Source organism: Numida meleagris, chromosome 1, assembly GCF_002078875.1.
Source record: "Numida meleagris isolate 19003 breed g44 Domestic line chromosome 1, NumMel1.0, whole genome shotgun sequence".
In the NCBI taxonomy this organism is placed as follows: domain Eukaryota; kingdom Metazoa; phylum Chordata; class Aves; order Galliformes; family Numididae; genus Numida; species Numida meleagris.
In genome coordinates, this window is record NC_034409.1 from 130,158,640 (window position 1) to 130,176,189 (window position 17,550).

The 17,550-nt window shown below is 41.2% G+C and overlaps 3 protein-coding genes across 3 annotated transcripts in view; 1 reads left to right on the plus strand and 2 right to left on the minus strand.

The window, feature by feature from the left end:
• On the minus strand, positions 5,842-8,213 carry LOC110406385 (cytochrome c oxidase assembly factor 5). Its single transcript, XM_021412822.1, has 3 exons — positions 7,998-8,213; positions 7,726-7,809; positions 5,842-6,556 (listed from the first exon to the last, which is right to left on the minus strand). The coding sequence occupies exons 1-3, from the start codon at positions 8,097-8,099 to the stop codon at positions 6,515-6,517; spliced, it is 228 nt and encodes a 75-aa protein (XP_021268497.1). The 5' UTR covers positions 8,100-8,213; the 3' UTR covers positions 5,842-6,514.
• UNC50 (unc-50 inner nuclear membrane RNA binding protein) lies at positions 8,220-11,736 on the plus strand. The gene is made up of 5 exons (XM_021412807.1): positions 8,220-8,595; positions 9,326-9,446; positions 10,676-10,815; positions 10,892-10,993; positions 11,426-11,736. Exons 1-5 carry the CDS (start codon positions 8,316-8,318, stop codon positions 11,560-11,562), a joined length of 780 nt encoding a protein of 259 aa, XP_021268482.1. The 5' UTR covers positions 8,220-8,315; the 3' UTR covers positions 11,563-11,736.
• Positions 16,557-17,550, minus strand: part of MGAT4A (mannosyl (alpha-1,3-)-glycoprotein beta-1,4-N-acetylglucosaminyltransferase, isozyme A) — a 74,083-nt gene continuing 73,089 nt past the window's right edge. Inside the window, exon 16 of the mRNA XM_021412835.1 lies at positions 16,557-17,518. Within this exon, the coding sequence (XP_021268510.1) occupies positions 17,492-17,518 (27 nt within the window). The 3' untranslated portion in view covers positions 16,557-17,491. The remainder of the gene's footprint in view (positions 17,519-17,550) is intronic.

Consider the following 17,550-nt stretch of genomic DNA (forward strand, 5'->3'; position numbering starts at 1 on the left):
AGTTTAAGGCTGTTGAGCGTTTTCCCTCAAAGATGAGAAAGCATCTATCAACTCTGCTGATTTTGTGAGCAACACACGCGGCAGCAATATGGTGAACAAAAGGACTGGGCCATCACATACAGGATCTAGAACAGCTGATTTTGTTTGTTTAAGCCAAATCTAAGGCTTATACATCCAGAAAAAGAATAAAAAATTGTATTTGGAACACTGGCCAAGCAGCAGACTGAAAAATTATGAAAAGGGCACCAAGTCATAAAGGAAAAGGAATTGAATGCAAGATCCCAGCTCAACACTGACAAAGCATGACAGACCTAAGAAGCAAAATCAATTGTGTATAAAGAAAGAAGGGTTTCACCTACATATAGGTCACCCAAAAACCCAGCATCAGGGACTTATCTGCTGCTTAAGAGAACATTCCGAATTTGAGGCAACTAAGAGATGCATAATACAAGGTTTTAGGAAGTAAATTTATGTATTTCCTCAAAAAAATATGGTTATTTTATTTACAGAATCACAGGGGTTGGAAGGGACCTCAAGAGATCATTGATTCCAACCCCCTCCCTAACTAAAGCAGGTTCCGTATAGTAGGTCACACAGGTAGGTGTCCAGATGGGTCTTGAATACCTCCAAAGAAGGAGATCCACAACCTCTCTGGGCAGCTTGTTCCAGTGCTCCATCACCCTTACTGTAAAGATCTTCTGCATGCTAGTACAGAACTTCCTATGTTCAAGTTTTAGGCCACTGCTCCTTGTCCTATCGCTACACACCACTGAGAAGAGCCTGGCCTCATCCATTTGCCTCCAACTTCCCTTTACATATTTATAAACATTAATCAGATCCCTCTTCAGTCTTATTTTCCCCAAGGCTGAACAGACCCAGGTTAATTTGCCTTTAGTTTTAAACACATTCCCAGAAAGCAAATATAAGCAGCTATTGGCCACTTTTGCAGAGTCAGCCCCCAACTTTTCCTGTAGGCAGAAGCTGAAATCAAATTCCAATCACAAGCATACACTTTCCTAAAAGAAAGGTGTCCCTCCTTAGCATAAAAATTCCAACTAGCCAGGAGGTTTGACTTAGATAAAGGTTGTTAAACTCTCTTACCTTAACTAATTAGGAGAAAGAACACTTCACCGGATATCCCATCTCTGCTGGAAATGGGCCTCATGTAGTCTCTGGGTTTGTACTGAGCAATTCAAAGCGTTAGACAACTGATAATCCCATCAGCATACTCTAGATACCCTCCTTAGCACACCAGCAACCCAACAGCCCATAAGAGATTTCCTCCTACCCAGATTTCCAGAAGCCATGCTGCTATAGCTATTACAGAGGTACAGCTGATGGAGAACCAAAAGCCTGAGACAAGCAGGATCTACTAGATATCAGACCCCTGTGCCCTACTTACAAGGAAGACTACAAAACCTACCCCAGCAAAACAATTCAAATTCTTGCCTCAGATTGTCAGAAAAAATAAATATTCCTCATTCATCATGATAACAAAGGACAACAATATATAATTTTGCAGTAGCACAGTGATGATAAAACTTTAAAAAAAACAATTTCTACATTCACTGTTTTCTCCCTAGCTCCTTTTAAAATAATAGTAGCCATAACTGCAAAATCATTTTGGATATCTTGCACTAATTCACAGAGATGCACTTACTACCTATGTTACCAAAAATCTTTAATAATTTGCTTCTGTTTCACTGCTGCCCATTAGTACCTAGATGCAAACAAAGATGCACACAAAAGCTTTCAGCAGGGAAAAAAATACCTCAGCGTGACATAAAAATAAATTCAATGTTTATCTACTAAATATACCAATACTTGAAATATACCGCCTGCTATTAACATCATTAAGTGGCTATTAGAACGCTCATTTTGTTATTTCTTCTCTTTTTGATGTTCAAGTACATTATTAATCAACCATTGTAAATACTGAGAATAAATCGTAGCTCATTCCAAGAAGAGACTCCCTATGCTTACAGAATTTTCTCCCAGCAGAGTCAAGCAGGTCACTGTGGAATCCACCACTCACAGAAGTAACTGCTAAATACTTTTCTGAAGCTATCCGCAGCAAAACCATGACAGAGACGGATAAAGCAGAAATTCAGGATGCCCCATTTGGAAGAAGAAAAAAGGAGGCAGGATCTTAAGGCTTCTGGTCACTATTCTGTCAGCTGCAGTTTATGATGGAAATTAAAACTGCCACAATGTCAAGTTTTACACAATGATTGATACAGGTATATGATATACATATCCTAAATGACCACATATCAACTGCTAAGGCAGTATGAGCACTTGCTGAAAACTATCATGTCAACAAAGCTGCTGCACTTCTGTATTTCTAAGTTTTCAACAAAAGACTTGCACAACAGATACTGCTTACCACCTGCGTTCTGTGCCAGAGTAACTGGCAGATGACTTCACTCAGTGCCTCTTATAAGCAGGAAGTGCCAGCTGAGTATGTTCTAGGTTTCTACTGAAATAAGACTATTATATTAAAAGCTTTAAAAAAAAAAGTATATTTCAAAACTTTAGACTCCACTATCCAACCTGCTACTCCCCAGAAACTTAGAAGTGAAGGAAGAATATACACCTTGTTTCTTTGGTCAACCAGTGAATAGTGAAGGTCTTTGTAACACAAATACATGCACTTGTACACGCAGAAAAACTTTCAGAAGTGATTATTATTACGCTTGTCTTTCCTTTTAAGAGGGGTAACTTAAATGTTACTCAGTGCCTCCTTCTTGAATAGCAGTCCCTCTCACTTGTCAGTACATACATATGAGCCTTCATTAAACAGATTCTGCTTAAGCAGTGTGCTCATCTCTTCATACGAACTAGGAAGAATTGTGCTCAAGAATTTTCAGACCACAGTATATGACTGCAGCCAGCTGAACATGAGCCAGCAGCGTGCCCAGGTGGCCACTTGTAGCAGAAACAGTGCAGCCAGCAGGAGCAGGGAAGTGACAGTCCTCCTGTACTCAGCTCTGGGGAGGTTACACCTCAAGTGCTGTGTTCAGTTTTGGGCCCCTCACTACAAGGAAGACGTCAAAGTCCTGGAGCGTGTCCAGAGAAGGGCAACAAAGCTGGTGAGGGGTCTGGAGCACAAGTCTTATGAGGAGTGGTTGAGGGAAAGTCAGTCCAGAGAAGAGGAGGCTTGGGGAGACGTTATCACTTTCTACAACGACCTGAAAAGAGGTTGTGGTGACCTGGGAGTTGGCCTCTTCTCACATGTAGCACTGATAGGATGAGAGAGAATGACTTCAGGCTGAAACAGGGGAGGTTCAGGTTGGATATTAGGAAAACTTTCTTCTCAGAAAGAGCGGTGAGGCACTGGCACAGGCTGCCCAGGGAGGTGGTGGAGGCACCATCCCTGGAGGTGTTCAAGAACTGTGTGAACATGGCACTGAGGGACATGGTCAGTGGGCATGGTGGGGGTGGGCTGATGGTTGATGGTCTTAGTGGACTTTCCCAAACTTAACAATTCCGCAGTGAATTCTTCGAACTGTGCAAATACAGAAGCGTTTGCCGGACTGGACAACCAAGAGAACAAGCTAAATGATGAAATTAAACACAGTAACAACACGGGCATGTCCTAACGCTGCCTGAGCCGCAGTGTGCCCTGTGAAACTTGGAAGCATCTAGCACCCAAGGGCTCTGCCACCACCTGAAACCAATGGAAGAAGCGAGAGCAGCAATGGAAAGTTCTGGCAAACTGCATCTTGTACTTCAATAGAAATCACTAGCGCTGCATTTAGAAGGAATTATAAAGCCACCTAGAGCCTTTGGGTGCCATTCTTTTTGTCACAGGTTCCAAGACGTGTTCAATCTTGAAAAATCTACCACAGATCAGAAATCTGTATTTTTAAATAAAAAACAGTGGAATAGCACAAAACACAAGGCTTATCATCAAATTATTCAAAGGAAAGCATTTCTGTGCAAGAGGAAAAAAAGCTGGAATCATACGCATAAATTTAGAGTACTTGGGGTTTTCCATTAATATAACATGATTTTTATAAATCACACAGGAAACATTAACAGCTCTCAAGTAGGACATTGCTCATACTCCCAAAGCAATTATATAATTAGTCATTTTTAGACAGAATGTTATGTTACACAATACTGAAATTGAACAGTCAGCCTCTCGAGCAAGTCAGTATTTGGATACATACGTATTTTTATATCAGTCTAGATAGCCTAGTGAACCATTAGAATTTCTTAGCGTCAAAGCTTCCTATCAGATGGAGCAATATTAATCTCATGTTAAATTACTTAAGAAATCCTGAAGCATTCAGTACCAAGCACTAGATTTACTTTAACACTTGATCTCCACTGGCTCAAGCCAACGACAAAATAAAAGCTTTAACGGGTCACCTGCCTGAGCTCTCCTGCCTGCTCGTTCCCAAGAGGAGCTTCTGCAGCATCACTGCAAGTGACATTTAATTATCTGCTAAGTAGCTTTTTTTAAGAAAAGAATAAAAATAAATGTAAAAGTCCAGAGAAGTCTTGTAACACTTTGAAATTAGAGGGCTAAGTTAAGGAGACTGTTAAAGACATCACAGCAATTTATCAATTTAGTATACAAATGAAAAGCTAAAATGGTACCCAGATTGCAGAAAACAATATTTGCAGTACTTCCACAGACAAACCAGCTTTCACATGATAGGCAGAAAATGAAAATGTGAAATCAGTGTTGATTTATGATTGCAAAAAATACGCAAGTCCTGCACAAGAAGGAATGTAAACATACGTTGACTCATCACAGAGCTGTTGCTTAAGAAAAGCAGAATTGCATCATCCACGTGCTCATTCACTGAAGTCATTCATTTTACAATTAATAATCACTGCACCCATCTGTTCAGACTAAATGTAAGCCAGCTCTGTCGCTGTACGTTTTAGCCAAGAAAAGAAGTTGCTATGGCTCTTTCCCTTCTCGCTCTTTCCTAGTCTTGCTTCTAATCAGCTTGTCTGAAATTATTTGAGCTTCCACACATACGAATGATGTTACCATTTATTTCTTAAAGGCTTTAAGAGGCGGAGAAAGAGGTAGACACACTAATGGAAGAAGGAAAGACAAGTTCTTCAGAAGCAAGTTCTCAAATAGAAGGAAAAAATATTGACTACTGTCATTGTTTTAGTGCCATTTTTTGTCTGATATCCCCATCAATCCTGCCTCCTTACCAAGGTGGGGCAAAAGACTAATCGATATGTTACCTGTGTTGTCTCAAAGAACACTCCCCATCTGCAGACAGATCTGCCACAGTCATCTTTGATCAAAGGAGAACGAAACAATGTCTTCCTCTATCAATTTGTTTGCTTTCTCACTACCGCTGTTCCATAAATTATGAAATTATTTAAGATTTGACTTAAACACAAGAAAAAGAAATCTAAAGGAAAAGCAAGTTTTTAACAGTTCTAATAGAAACCTGTTGCAATTTAACGGAACATTTTACACCCATGCATGCAAACCGAAGAATTCAGAGAGAGAAGGAAAACAAGAAATATGCTCACAATTTGTGGAATACAATTTCCAACAATCAAGTCCAAACCATCATCTCTAGTTTGTACACGTGTTTGGACAAATATTATATACTTGACTGAAAAGTGATGCAAAAAGATGGTCCAAGGTCATCTCAGAGGAACTTTAAAATGTTCTAAACATTTCTGGAATACAGAGAGTGGCAGAGAGAAAGTCTCCCTACCTGCTGGCTCATCAGGAAGCTGTTCCCCCACACACAAACATACACTCGGCCACATCCTGGCACACAGCTCTCAAGTTATCAAAAAGAACACTCCCATCATTCTCCTGTACTTGTGTTAATGCAATGAGAAGACAGATTACTGTAAGATTGATCAAACATTCTTTAATATAGAGAAATCAAATTTTAACCCAGTTGTCCAATGAAACTAGACCATGTTAATAAGCATGCACAAATCATACTGAAAGGAATTCGTATCACGAGGAAAGAGATACCATCCTTGTGTGCGTGGCACTGTAAACACATCACCACTTCTCCCTGTTAGTGCAGGAGTATTGGGCAATAAACTGAATGGGAAGAAAGCAACTCGCACACGTCACCTTGGGCAACTCAGCTTCTCTAGGGACAGCTCTACCCTGAGGTATCCTCTGGCACACCACTCAAGACAAATTCCATAATTTCCTATTACTTGTAATTGTAAAATATTATCAGAATTAGTATAACTGCAAAAGACAACTTCACTTCAAAACACAGTGATAACTTCTGCAGCTTTTTTTGGATTCTGGGTTATTTTATTACAAGCACGTGGCAGGTACCCATTTTGGCCAGAACTTGCAGCTTTATGCTTCCCTTCTTTTTAACATTTAAATGCACATCATCCAGGCATCTGCCAGAATTTCCAGAAGTTGATACCTTCCATGAAAGTACTGCACAAAAGGATGCAGTAGATACAGTCTTCTTACTTTAGCCCCTGCTCCAGTTAAAGTGCTGATGAACTCCAGTTTCCCACAACAGGGTCTCTTCCAAGGACTTCAGTATCCCTTCCTTCCTCTGAATCTTGTCCTGGCATCCAACTGAAAATTGAAGACAAGATACTAAGAGCATACTTCATTTTTCAGAAGAAATACTTCAGAGCACTTAGGCTAGTTTGACACTTTGTAGCTTCAGAATCAAGTACAGAATGAAGCTGGACTCACTGTACACAAAGACAGTGATGCAGCCAACAAACTACAGGGCTCTTCCAAGTCAACAGATGCCACAATACCTTAAATCTCATACAAAATTAAAACTAAGTGATAAGCACGTTATGAATTCTGAAGTAAATGCAGTAACACCACAAAGGAAGAGTAGCATGGAATGCACAAATACAAACCAATGTAGATCTAGTTAGACCCTTTTTCCAAACAATTGACCAGCAGGATGAGGAAAGTTCAGATTTTGTTTAAGGAGGTGTCAGCACCAATGTCAGTGAGGACAGGGACAACTTAAGCAGAAGCAAGTGAGAGCCAGGCCTCCCCCCACATAACTTGGAATTTTTTGCTAGTCACTTTGTTTCATTGGACTCCCTTAATAATCTTCAGACAGACACCTGGAGATAGCTACACTGCAGCATCAAATAGTACATACTTCAAGTGTTAACATACTGAGCATTTTTTTAGCTCCTTGTCAATTTCTGGACAAGGAACTCCTATCAAAACCAGGCAAACTTTATCTAATTACATTTTCACAACTGGCTCCTCATCACCTAGCTTGATAAGCCTCTATTAGAAAAGATAAAAAGCCAAACTCCCTGATCTTTCAAGTGCTCCAAATACCGCACTGCCTATCTTCAGGCGCACAAACCCACACCAGCAGTGGAAGCGCATTTTGACACAGCAACTTTCCAACTCAAGCGCTCTCTATACACGTTTTTCCCTATGAATTCACAGACAGAAATCAGCTTGAGTCGATACCTTAATTTACAGCTATACCATCTGTAAATGGTACTTAAACCAAAGCTCGATTAAAAGCAATACCAAGAGCTTCTACCTCACTTATCCCGGCTGTCACACTCTAAGCTGAATACAATCTCAGTAAGCATCTCTTACATTCTATAACTTCACTGTTCACAATACTCCAAGTGAAATCCAAAGGCCAAAACTGCTCTGCTTACTGAATTAAAGGGTTTTTCTTCGGAAAACAGAGAGAAGGACCGAAAGCAACAAACCACGAGGAGAAACCCAACCCGCACACGCCCACTTACCATCGATCTTTTGCACGCAAAAAAGGTGAGCTGCAAACTTTTACAGTGCCCCTCCCTCAAGCATTGCTTGGGGCTTTTGTTTTCCTGTCGGATAAGAAGCAAAAGGATTAAAATAAATCACGCAGGGAACGCCCTCGGCTCAGAGAGCCACCGGGATGCCTCGCTGAAAGCAAACTCGAGGCTCCGCCGAGGCACCGCGCCCGCTGCCGCCTCACGAAGGGCCGGCGATGGCAGCGGCGGCAGAAGGGACGCGGGGCCGCCCCGGCGCTCACCTGCAGGACGCAGGGGCTCTCCAGCAGGCACTGCCGCAAGTCCTCCCGCACCCCGCCGCAGGCCCGCCCGTCCTCCTCCTTTTCCTCGTAGTACTTGGGCATGGCGGAGGAACGGCGCTACATCGCGCCCTGGCGCCGCTGCCCGGGAGAGGCGGGCGCCGCCATCTTGGCGCGTGCGCGCATTTCCGCCCGGAGCGCCCCGCCCGGCGGCGGCTGCTGCGCGTGCGCCGCACGACGTCGCCGGAAGAGGAACGGGCGGCGGTGCGGGGCGGAACGGGTGGCGTCTGACGCCGCCGGTGCCGTGTTTTCTCCAGCGCGATGCTGCCCACCACCTCCGCGGGCGCCCGCGGTCAGGGCAACGGCGCGCTCGGCCCCCGCGATGCGGCGCGGCACACGGCCGGAGCCAAGCGACACAAGTACCTGCGGCGGCTGCTGCACGTGCGGCAGATGGACTTCGAGTTCGCGCTGTGGCAGATGCTCTACCTGTTCACCTCCCCGCAGCGGGTCTACCGGAACTTCCACTACCGGAAGCAGACCAAGGACCAGTGGGCCCGGGACGACCCCGCCTTCCTGGTGCTGCTCAGCGTGTGGCTCTGCGGTGCGTGCGGAGGGGGCGGCGGGGGCGAGGCGGGGCTGAGAGCTGCCGCGTAGCGCTGCGGTGAGCGGTGATCCGCGGAACGAGGAGCTGCCTCTTCGCCCGGCTGGCAGCGATAGGATGAGAAGTAGTGGCCTCAAGTTGTGCCAGGGGAGGGTCAGGTTGGGTGTTAGCAAAACGTTTCTCCTCAGGAAGAGCGGTGAGGCACTGGCATAAGCTGCCCAGGGAGGTGGTGGAGTCACCGTCCCTGGAGGTGTTCAAGAGCCGTGTGGATGTGACACTGAGGGACGTGGTCAGTGGGCATGCTGGGGGTGGGCTGGTGGTCAGACTGGTTGATCTGAGAGATCTTTCCCAGCCTTAATGATTCCATGATTCTATCCATGGCTTTGGTTAACAAGGAGCTTTTACAAAACAATATTCTATTGCAGCATTGTGTGAATTTCTAAAAATAGCTGGGGGGGTGGGGGGAGGCAATAGAATCTGCTGTTGTATCATTAAGTTCCAGTACTGACTGGTGTTCTCCAATCCACAGAGGAATGATGAATTATGAACAAATTGTACTGCACTCAGTATTTGGTGGGGAAAAAAAAGAGCTGTTGCACTGAAAATCATGGGGTTAAAGATAAAAAGGAAACTGGAGCTTTTTTAGCACTGAACTCAGAAAAATGATACTGATTTGTAATCTTGTGCTTTCTTTTCCAAAGGTAACTTTAAAACTTTTTTCTCTTTTCAGTGTCTACTGTAGGATTTGGATTTGTGCTGGACATGGGTTTTTTTGAAACAATAAAGCTGCTGCTTTGGGTTGTATTCATAGACTGTGTAGGTGTTGGTCTCCTGATAGCAACGCTGATGTGGTAAGTAGTCATAGAATCACAGAATGGTTTGGGTTGGAAGGGACCTTTAAGATCATCTAGTTCCAACCCCCCGCTATAGGCAGGGATGCCTCCCTCTAGACCAGGTTGCTTACAGCCCCATCCAGCCTGGCCTTGAATGCTTCCAGGAAGGGGGCATCCGCAATCTCAATGGACAACCTGTTCTAGTGTCTCACTACCCTCGCAGTAAAGAACTTATTAATATCTAGTCTAAATCTACCCTCTTCCAGTTTATAACCATTTCCCCTCAGAGTTCAATGCTGCTGTTGAGACACTGGTGGGCTGCTGTTCGCAAGATGCTTTGTTCGCTGTTTGGGGAAAAATAAGAAAGTAGATGTTGACTGTAGGTTTGGGGCCATTGATTGTTTGACTGGGTTATCTTAGTGGTCTTTTCCAAATGTTATGATTCTGTGAAATGCTCCTTTAAAAAATGCATCTTTTTCTTCATTGGTTCCTGTTAGAAGGTTCATCAGTAGAAAGGCTGTACTATGGCGAACATTATAAGTTTTTGTTTCTTCTTGTGCTGGTTGATCATAAGCAATAATTCCAAATCAAGAACTTGGTGATCAAAAAAGAATCTTCATTCTTCTGCCTTAATTTCCTTCTTCCTGCACATCCTTGCCTTTTTTGCAAGTTTCCCCCGTTACAATGAATCTGGTGCCCTTCTTGCCTCACCTTACCCTGCATCTAGGATCTGCCTCTTTCTGACCCTTCTGCTGGCACAAAGAGAATTTCAGAGAAAATTACTGTGAAAGATTCAATCTCTTAACTTCTTATTTCTAAGCACACAGTGATTTCTTGTTCCGCTTCTAAACAGCGTACGTTTTCTGATATTGACAGACCTTACACTGAATTAAATACAGGGTCTCAAGGTTTGTTCTGTAGTCTAAAACACTGGCAACACTCATTCAGTTATTGTCAACTTGTAATTGCACTGATAAATTCTGCCACCGAGCTCTTTAAAGGAAGAGTTCTGGTGTTGTTTCACCTGCAGTGCGTTTCAGCTACCTGTTGAATGCAAATACTGAAGTTAGAGTTTTAACAAAAGCATTCTGAGGACAGTTTGGCTGCATAGCTCTTGAGCGTCTTTCTCCCTCATAACAGAAATACCAGAGTCAGGATCTCAGATGGCTTGCTTTCTGAAACCAATATTTTGTCAGTCAACTTCAGAGCTTCGCATTAACCACCTTCTCATGTATCCTCGCACATAGGTTCATTTCTAACAAGTACTTGGTAAAGCAACAGAACAGAGACTATGATGTGGAGTGGGGATATGCCTTTGACGTTCATCTGAATGCTTTCTATCCACTCCTGGTCATTTTGCATTTTATCCAGCTGTTTTTCATCAACTGTAAGTAAAATATTTTCTTCTCTCTCCGCTGAAGTCATGCTCTATCACAGCAGCTGAGAGCAATTGTGTCTTTCAGATGTCATCATACCAAATTCCGTCATTGGATATTTTGTTGGGAACACATTATGGCTGATTGCAATTGGCTATTATATCTATGTGACATTCCTTGGATACAGTGGTAAGTAATGGCAGCTTTTTCTTTAGGACTGAAAGAAAAAGCATTATTTTAGTCTATCAGTGTGTCAGTTTGACAAAGATGTATCCAATGCATGTTCTCAGATGGGTAAACAACAGAACTTGTATTTTTCACCGTACCTTCTTCCCTTGTACTTGGAGACCTGTAACATCTCAACTTGTCTTTCTTCTGTAAATCCACTTCAAAACATTCACATGGGATAAAAATTTGGTACTGAGGTTAAGTCTGTATTTGTAGGTGACTTTTACCTATCCCACTTAACTCAAGCGCTCTTATATCTGGGATAGGCGCAGTGCTAATAGGACAGCAGAGCAGTACTCCTTTTTCTTGCTCTCTCCTCAAGGCTGTTCTCTGTGAAGCACCTGTTTGAAAGAGTGCTCCTTTACACGTGCTTGACTCTTGCTTCTTTTTCAGCACTGCCCTTTCTGAAGAACACAGCTATCCTTCTGTATCCATTTGCACTTCTCATCGTGCTCTATTTGATCTCATTAGCATGCGGATGGAACTTCACCAAGATGCTTTGTTCCTTTTATAAGTACAGAGTGAAATAAAAACAGGACTTCATCTGTCTACTGATTATTTTTACTTCATCTTAGCTGTCTTGATGGCAAAGGAAAACAGCCCAGAGCGGATTGTAAATGGTTGTAAATTTCTCTTTATTGTAGATAATTGTGTAAAAAAAAGTTTGAAGTGTCTTTTTTTATTAAAATATTTACACCAGTAAACATGTTAGCAATTTTGTTCAAATACTTTTGCAGTACATTCCTACAAACAATTGTACATCTGTAACTCAAGTTTAACTGCAACAAGTCTATGTAGCATAATTCTTACTGCAGCTATTTTGCACATACTGGCATAAGCTTTACTTTACATGGGTTTTAAGTGACACCAAAGAGCAGTTTTATATAAGAATAATATTGGAATACCTTGCCTTGGAACTGCATGAAAGTAGAAGTGTTAATACTGTTGCAGTGGTAAAGCAACATCTGGCTCCAGGTATAGAACTGTCCTCTCCTTTTATGAAAGAACTTCAGATCGTTTTAGTTTAATGATTATTTCAAATATACACGGACAATGCTGGCACACAGAAGAAACATTGACGCAAGGCACAATTACCATGACCCCATACCAGGTTTCCAAATATAGCAGCAAGTTTTTAAATCTAATCTAGAGAAGTCCAATGGGTATTCCTACATCCACTATTACAAGTGGGATGTTAATGAAAATGGAAGGAAAGTACAAGTTAATTTGGCCACACGGGCTTATGGCAATGCCTACAGCTGTGAAGTCCACAAGGCAGGAGTATAAACTGACCATCACAAACAATACCTTCTGGAAAATGAAGATGACGACTTCCCTAAGACTGTGTTCAATATGAAACATGAGCACTAGGATTCAGTTTCAAAAACAACGCAAGAGTAAACTGCGTACAGTAAGACTTAGTATTTCAGTACTAGAATTTGATCTCTAAGGAAAAACTATATCTTATCTTAAAATACCAAATATGCTGGCAGTGCATCTTACAGTACTGTGTGTTTCAGCCACTGTTAAGGCTTGAAGAGAATTGTGTTTCCCCCCTCAGCAGACACTGAGCAAAGTTCCCCTTTTAACAAGGAAAGCACTGAACCACTGACACAAGGAAGGCTAAGGATTCCAGTCTGCCCTGGCTAACGAGCTCCCGTCCTGCAGGCAGCTACGGCCTTACTGTACGACGCTCCCTAAAAGGAATCCTAGCACCAGTGGTCATCCACGTAAGTTCAACACTGAAAATTCTTCATATTTAGTGCCCTCTGGTACTATACCATTGAAATCAATGGAGGACTTGGGGCCTGTGTACCTTGCCTTTAGAGATAAAGTTCGTCCCCTCAAAACAAGGCTTCATAGTTCTCACAGTTAAGCTACTTGAAGTCGTAGCTGCTCACTGTTCACAGCAAAAATCAGCAAAACCCTTAAGAACTAAAACACTCGAAGAATAATTCATTACGTCTGTATGGGGTGTGTTTTTAAATCAGTAATTGATGCTAGCCTGAAAACACCAGCTGCTTAAAAGCCTTTCAGTATTACACTGATGACCGTAAAGATAGAAAGCATAGGGCTTTTTCTTTTTCCTACTACAGCTACTTGCCTTCGCTTGTTCAGAATACATCCCTCCTTGTAAGATCAAATACAAAACTCAAGGCTGATTTATTTCAGAAGAACAAGGTTTGAGAAATCTGATTTTTCTTTTCCATGAAATTAAAGCAATATTTTGCCAAGTTGGAAGTAATCTACAAATTACTACAATACGTCATTTGCAGCAAGTATTTCCAACAACGAAAAAAAAAACATTGAAATGATGCATATTTTTTAAAAAATGAAGGAAAAGCATTACATTGTCACTTGATTTTGCCTAACGCTAACCGTACTCCAGCCCATTCGAGGAATGATTTATACTGTATGGGCCTATGGGCCAAGTGTAACTTGCTTTGCAGGTATCTTGACTGACTCAAGATACTTAAATTTCTTTAAGAAGAGCTAGAGCATATGACAGAAGAACCCAGTCTTCCACTGGCCCATGAGTCTGATAGTTCATTTTTCTAATCCACGTTTCAGTTAAGGAAAAATCAACGTGCCTTTGGGAATATTTTCTATCAATGCCAACAAATGGTTGGGACGCCTACAAAAGCACGAAGTCTTAAATAGTATTTTAGAAATACTAAAAAAAGAAAAAGTGCTAACTTGGGATTGTATTCTGTTCACATTACTTACAGTTTTCAGTAGGACTACCCACTAATTGAGCACGTCAAGATTATACTGACAGTTTTATATTTCCTTGGTCCAGAGCAACCATGATCAGCTCAGAGGAGCCAGTGCTATAATCAGCTGCTCTGCTTCGCATCCAGTACATGATGCTAAGAATAATTCCCTCAGAAAATGAATTTTTCTGTTAATGACTTTGGCTTCAAGTCATCCTTTCTGACGTAGCTAATAGGATCACAGGATAATGTGATTTATTTTGAAACACTTGCCGTTATTTGATTACTACAAGACTCACTGACCTACAGGGGATTTTTAAGACCCCTCAAAAAAAATGTTAGTTAAATGTAGGAAAAAAACTCTGTCCAAATCAGGTAATTGGTTTAAGACGCTGAGGGGAACTCTTGTAATAATTTAACTTATGACGTGTAAGATACACGAGCCCATCTGGAACATACCCAGTCACAGAGTACCTAAGGCAGTCACTGCTGAACCAAACAGCCGAAGCGTTCTTATTTCAGCAGTAATTCCAGGATGGAGACTAGCACTTCATTAGACCGATGTGAGGATTAGAATTTGAAAGTTTGAAAGCCCAAAATAGCTCTGTAGAGATAACTTCCAAGCAAATTTGCAGAACTTTCTGACAGGTCTGAATTTATCTGAATCTACAAAACTTCATTTATGGCACAATTACTGCAAAAATATATAAGCACAAGAAGATCGTAAGCGTTAAGGGAGCCCATCTCCTACTGCTACAATGCAATAAGAATGCAATCATCTTTAAGAAGAAACAAAACCTCTATACTTTATCAAGCTCTAGTTCATTTGTTGCTTTTGGTAAATGTCATCTTGATGTTCTTGAGAACTAAATGTACTGGTAACCCCCCCAGTTCAGTAGTGAATGTTGTAAGGGATTTATCTAATTACATCTATTAGCAATGATTCATCTTAACAACCGTGTAACATTAGAAACAGTGATGCTTTGACAGTAAGCGCATCATCAATTAATGGTACCAGTGAACTTAGGAACTCATGGAAAAAGGTCACTATCAACAAAATAACTTATCTTAAGAAACTACGGTACTTAATGTATTTCTGCAATCAAAACTGTAGTAAGTAGCCAGAGCTACAGACCTTGTCTGCATCATTCATTCACAGACACAGCTGAGAAGAAAACCTACTTCCTTAGACCCTTGCTAGTTACTGTGTGATAAAAAGTCACTGCAGGCTAATACTTTGATGGAATGGCATTGTACATACAACAAACTGGGATATGGCAGCACACCAGGCTAGATTCAGGTAGAATTTTGAGCTAACCTTCCTCACTTTTATTTACAGCATCTGATATAATCAGAAAAAAAGCAAACAATGTTTGCCTGATAGGTTTCTTATTTTTTCAACTTAAACCTGTCCATCTACCGTGAAGGGAGGTTGTAGTGGGTAGGGGGGTCAGCCTCTTCTCTCTTATAAGTAGTGACAGGACAAGGGGGAATGGCCTCAAGTTGTGCCAGGGAAGATTTAGGCTGGACATCAGGAAATACTACTTTTCTGAAAGAGTGGTCAGGTGCTGGAATGGGCTGCCCAGGGAGGTGGTTGAGTCACCGTCCCTGGAGGTGTTCAAGAAACGTTCAGATATAGCGTTGAGAGACATGGTTTAGTGGGGTTATTGGTGGTAGGTGGATGGTTGGCCTGGATGATCTTGTAGGTCTTTTCCAACCCAGCTAATTCTATGATTCTATGATCTACATAGGACTCCTGTGTACAAATCTTACCTTCCCTGCGCCCTCAGACAGCATAGCTAAAACTAAATGACTACAGTTTGTAGAAGTAGTTTGGCTTATCAATTTGAATACTGCTGCTCTGGCTAAGCTACAACACAATTAGTCAAGGAGGCAGAAGAAAAGACAAGTTGACTCTATATCCCAGTGGTGATGGCTCTTAGCGTGCAGTGCTGGAGTCAGGTTTAGGCTCCCGCTCCTTATTAGTAGGTCATAAAAAAGAGGCCAAATCTATTAGAACTTTCCTGCTAGAGATGTGAATCCAAGATCTTCACCCTAGATTACAGACCCTGCAGCAAGCTTTGCACATCTGTGCCCTGACCACAGAGTTGCTGGGGATAAGGGAGCTCCTCCTCCCAAGGAAAACTGTGCCAGCTTTTGAGATGTCCATTCCAAGAGGCTGCTTTGCAGCACAGCTGAGAATCCCCAGGCCAGGGAGAGGCCTCCCTCCAGCACCAATCAGGCACTTTGTTCCTGCTGGAGAGGAAATCCTGACTCTCTTCCTCCTGACCATCTCTGACCAGGTAACTTTACTCTTCCCACACCTGTGTCATAAGCACCTAGGCTGAAGGACTCTTAAGAACAGTGGCAGCGTAAGTACTGCAACAATTCCACTCTGGATTTAATCCAAATCCCTTTCTTTTCCTGACAGTTTCTAATTCAAGATTACTGTTGTATCCTTTGAAACAAAAAGGCAGGGCACTAACTTAGGCCCAATTCAGTTCTTATTAAAGTAAGAGTGAGTTATTACATCAATCATTAAAGGAGCCAATCCAAAACCTTGTTTTTGAACAATGGAAGAAAATATAAATAAACCAAAACTACTCACTGTGATGTATCTAAAAGAAACACTGCAGTAACTGCTTAAAAGAAGACCTCTGTAGATCAAGTGTATCTAGTTACTATTAACTCTTTTGAAAGAATTTAACCTCTGTTATTCCAAAGCAAAGCTGGGGAATACTTTTTTTAGTACAGAAAATGAATTTGTCCAGGCTAGGAAATGTCTAAAAAGTTTTGTTGTTTTTTTTTCCTTTTTTTTTTTTTTTTTTTTTAGAAAGAACAGTTTGGAATTGAAAAACTCTTCTAAAATGCAATGGATTACTGTATCTAAAATCACTGCAGATTTAGTACATAATAAGAAATAAGACATTTCAACATGCTCTTCATGTGGCTACAAACTGTACATCGTGGAATTTTATAGTTCCAAAGAATAATCCTCTTTAGAACTCTCTTAAATGCCGCTGAACATAATTCAAATTCTGTGTACAAAACTACATAATTTAGAAACTTAAACTAGTCGTTTTTTTTTTAACATGGCAGTATATTTGAAATATGGTATTAATTTATGTTTGCATCACCAAAGAAAAATGTAGAAAGATAACTTAAACTAGAGAATTCATAAGAAAAACTATATCAATTTAAAATTTTACTGCATAAAAATATGTACTTTTCAAATTATTTTAATAAATTAAACATCCCTACCATTTTTAATATATATCCCTGACAATCTATAAAAGAGGGTTCTTGTTATAGAAAATAAATGAAACTCCGAAAGTACCCCCTTCATAAAACATATTTAACAATAATTATATATTTTTCTTCTTCCAGGAATGTAACAATATGTACAACTTCTCTATATTACTATACTATCAAAATAGTACAGATTAAGCGTAGTAGGGTTCTGCAACCGTAAGATGGTAAAGTCACGTTAAAGTGGAGGGCAACGTAGGCCTCAGACGAACGTTATCAGTGTGGAGCATCAGTTTCTGCATGGATCAGATAAGAAGGGGTAAATACAATCTTCTCATCTACAGTAGATTTCACGAGAGGTAGAGTTCAAGTGAAAATGAAAAATTTGGAATAAGGTGCATGCTCAGTATTTTCAATTTGTGACTTGTTAAGGATGTCAGATTTTATGGGAAGAGTTTTCAAGGACTCCTTTTCCCTCTAATGGGGATTTCGACGATCAGTTTGTCATCTTTTTAATATGAATCTGAAACAAAATCAGAAAAAAAACCATTACAT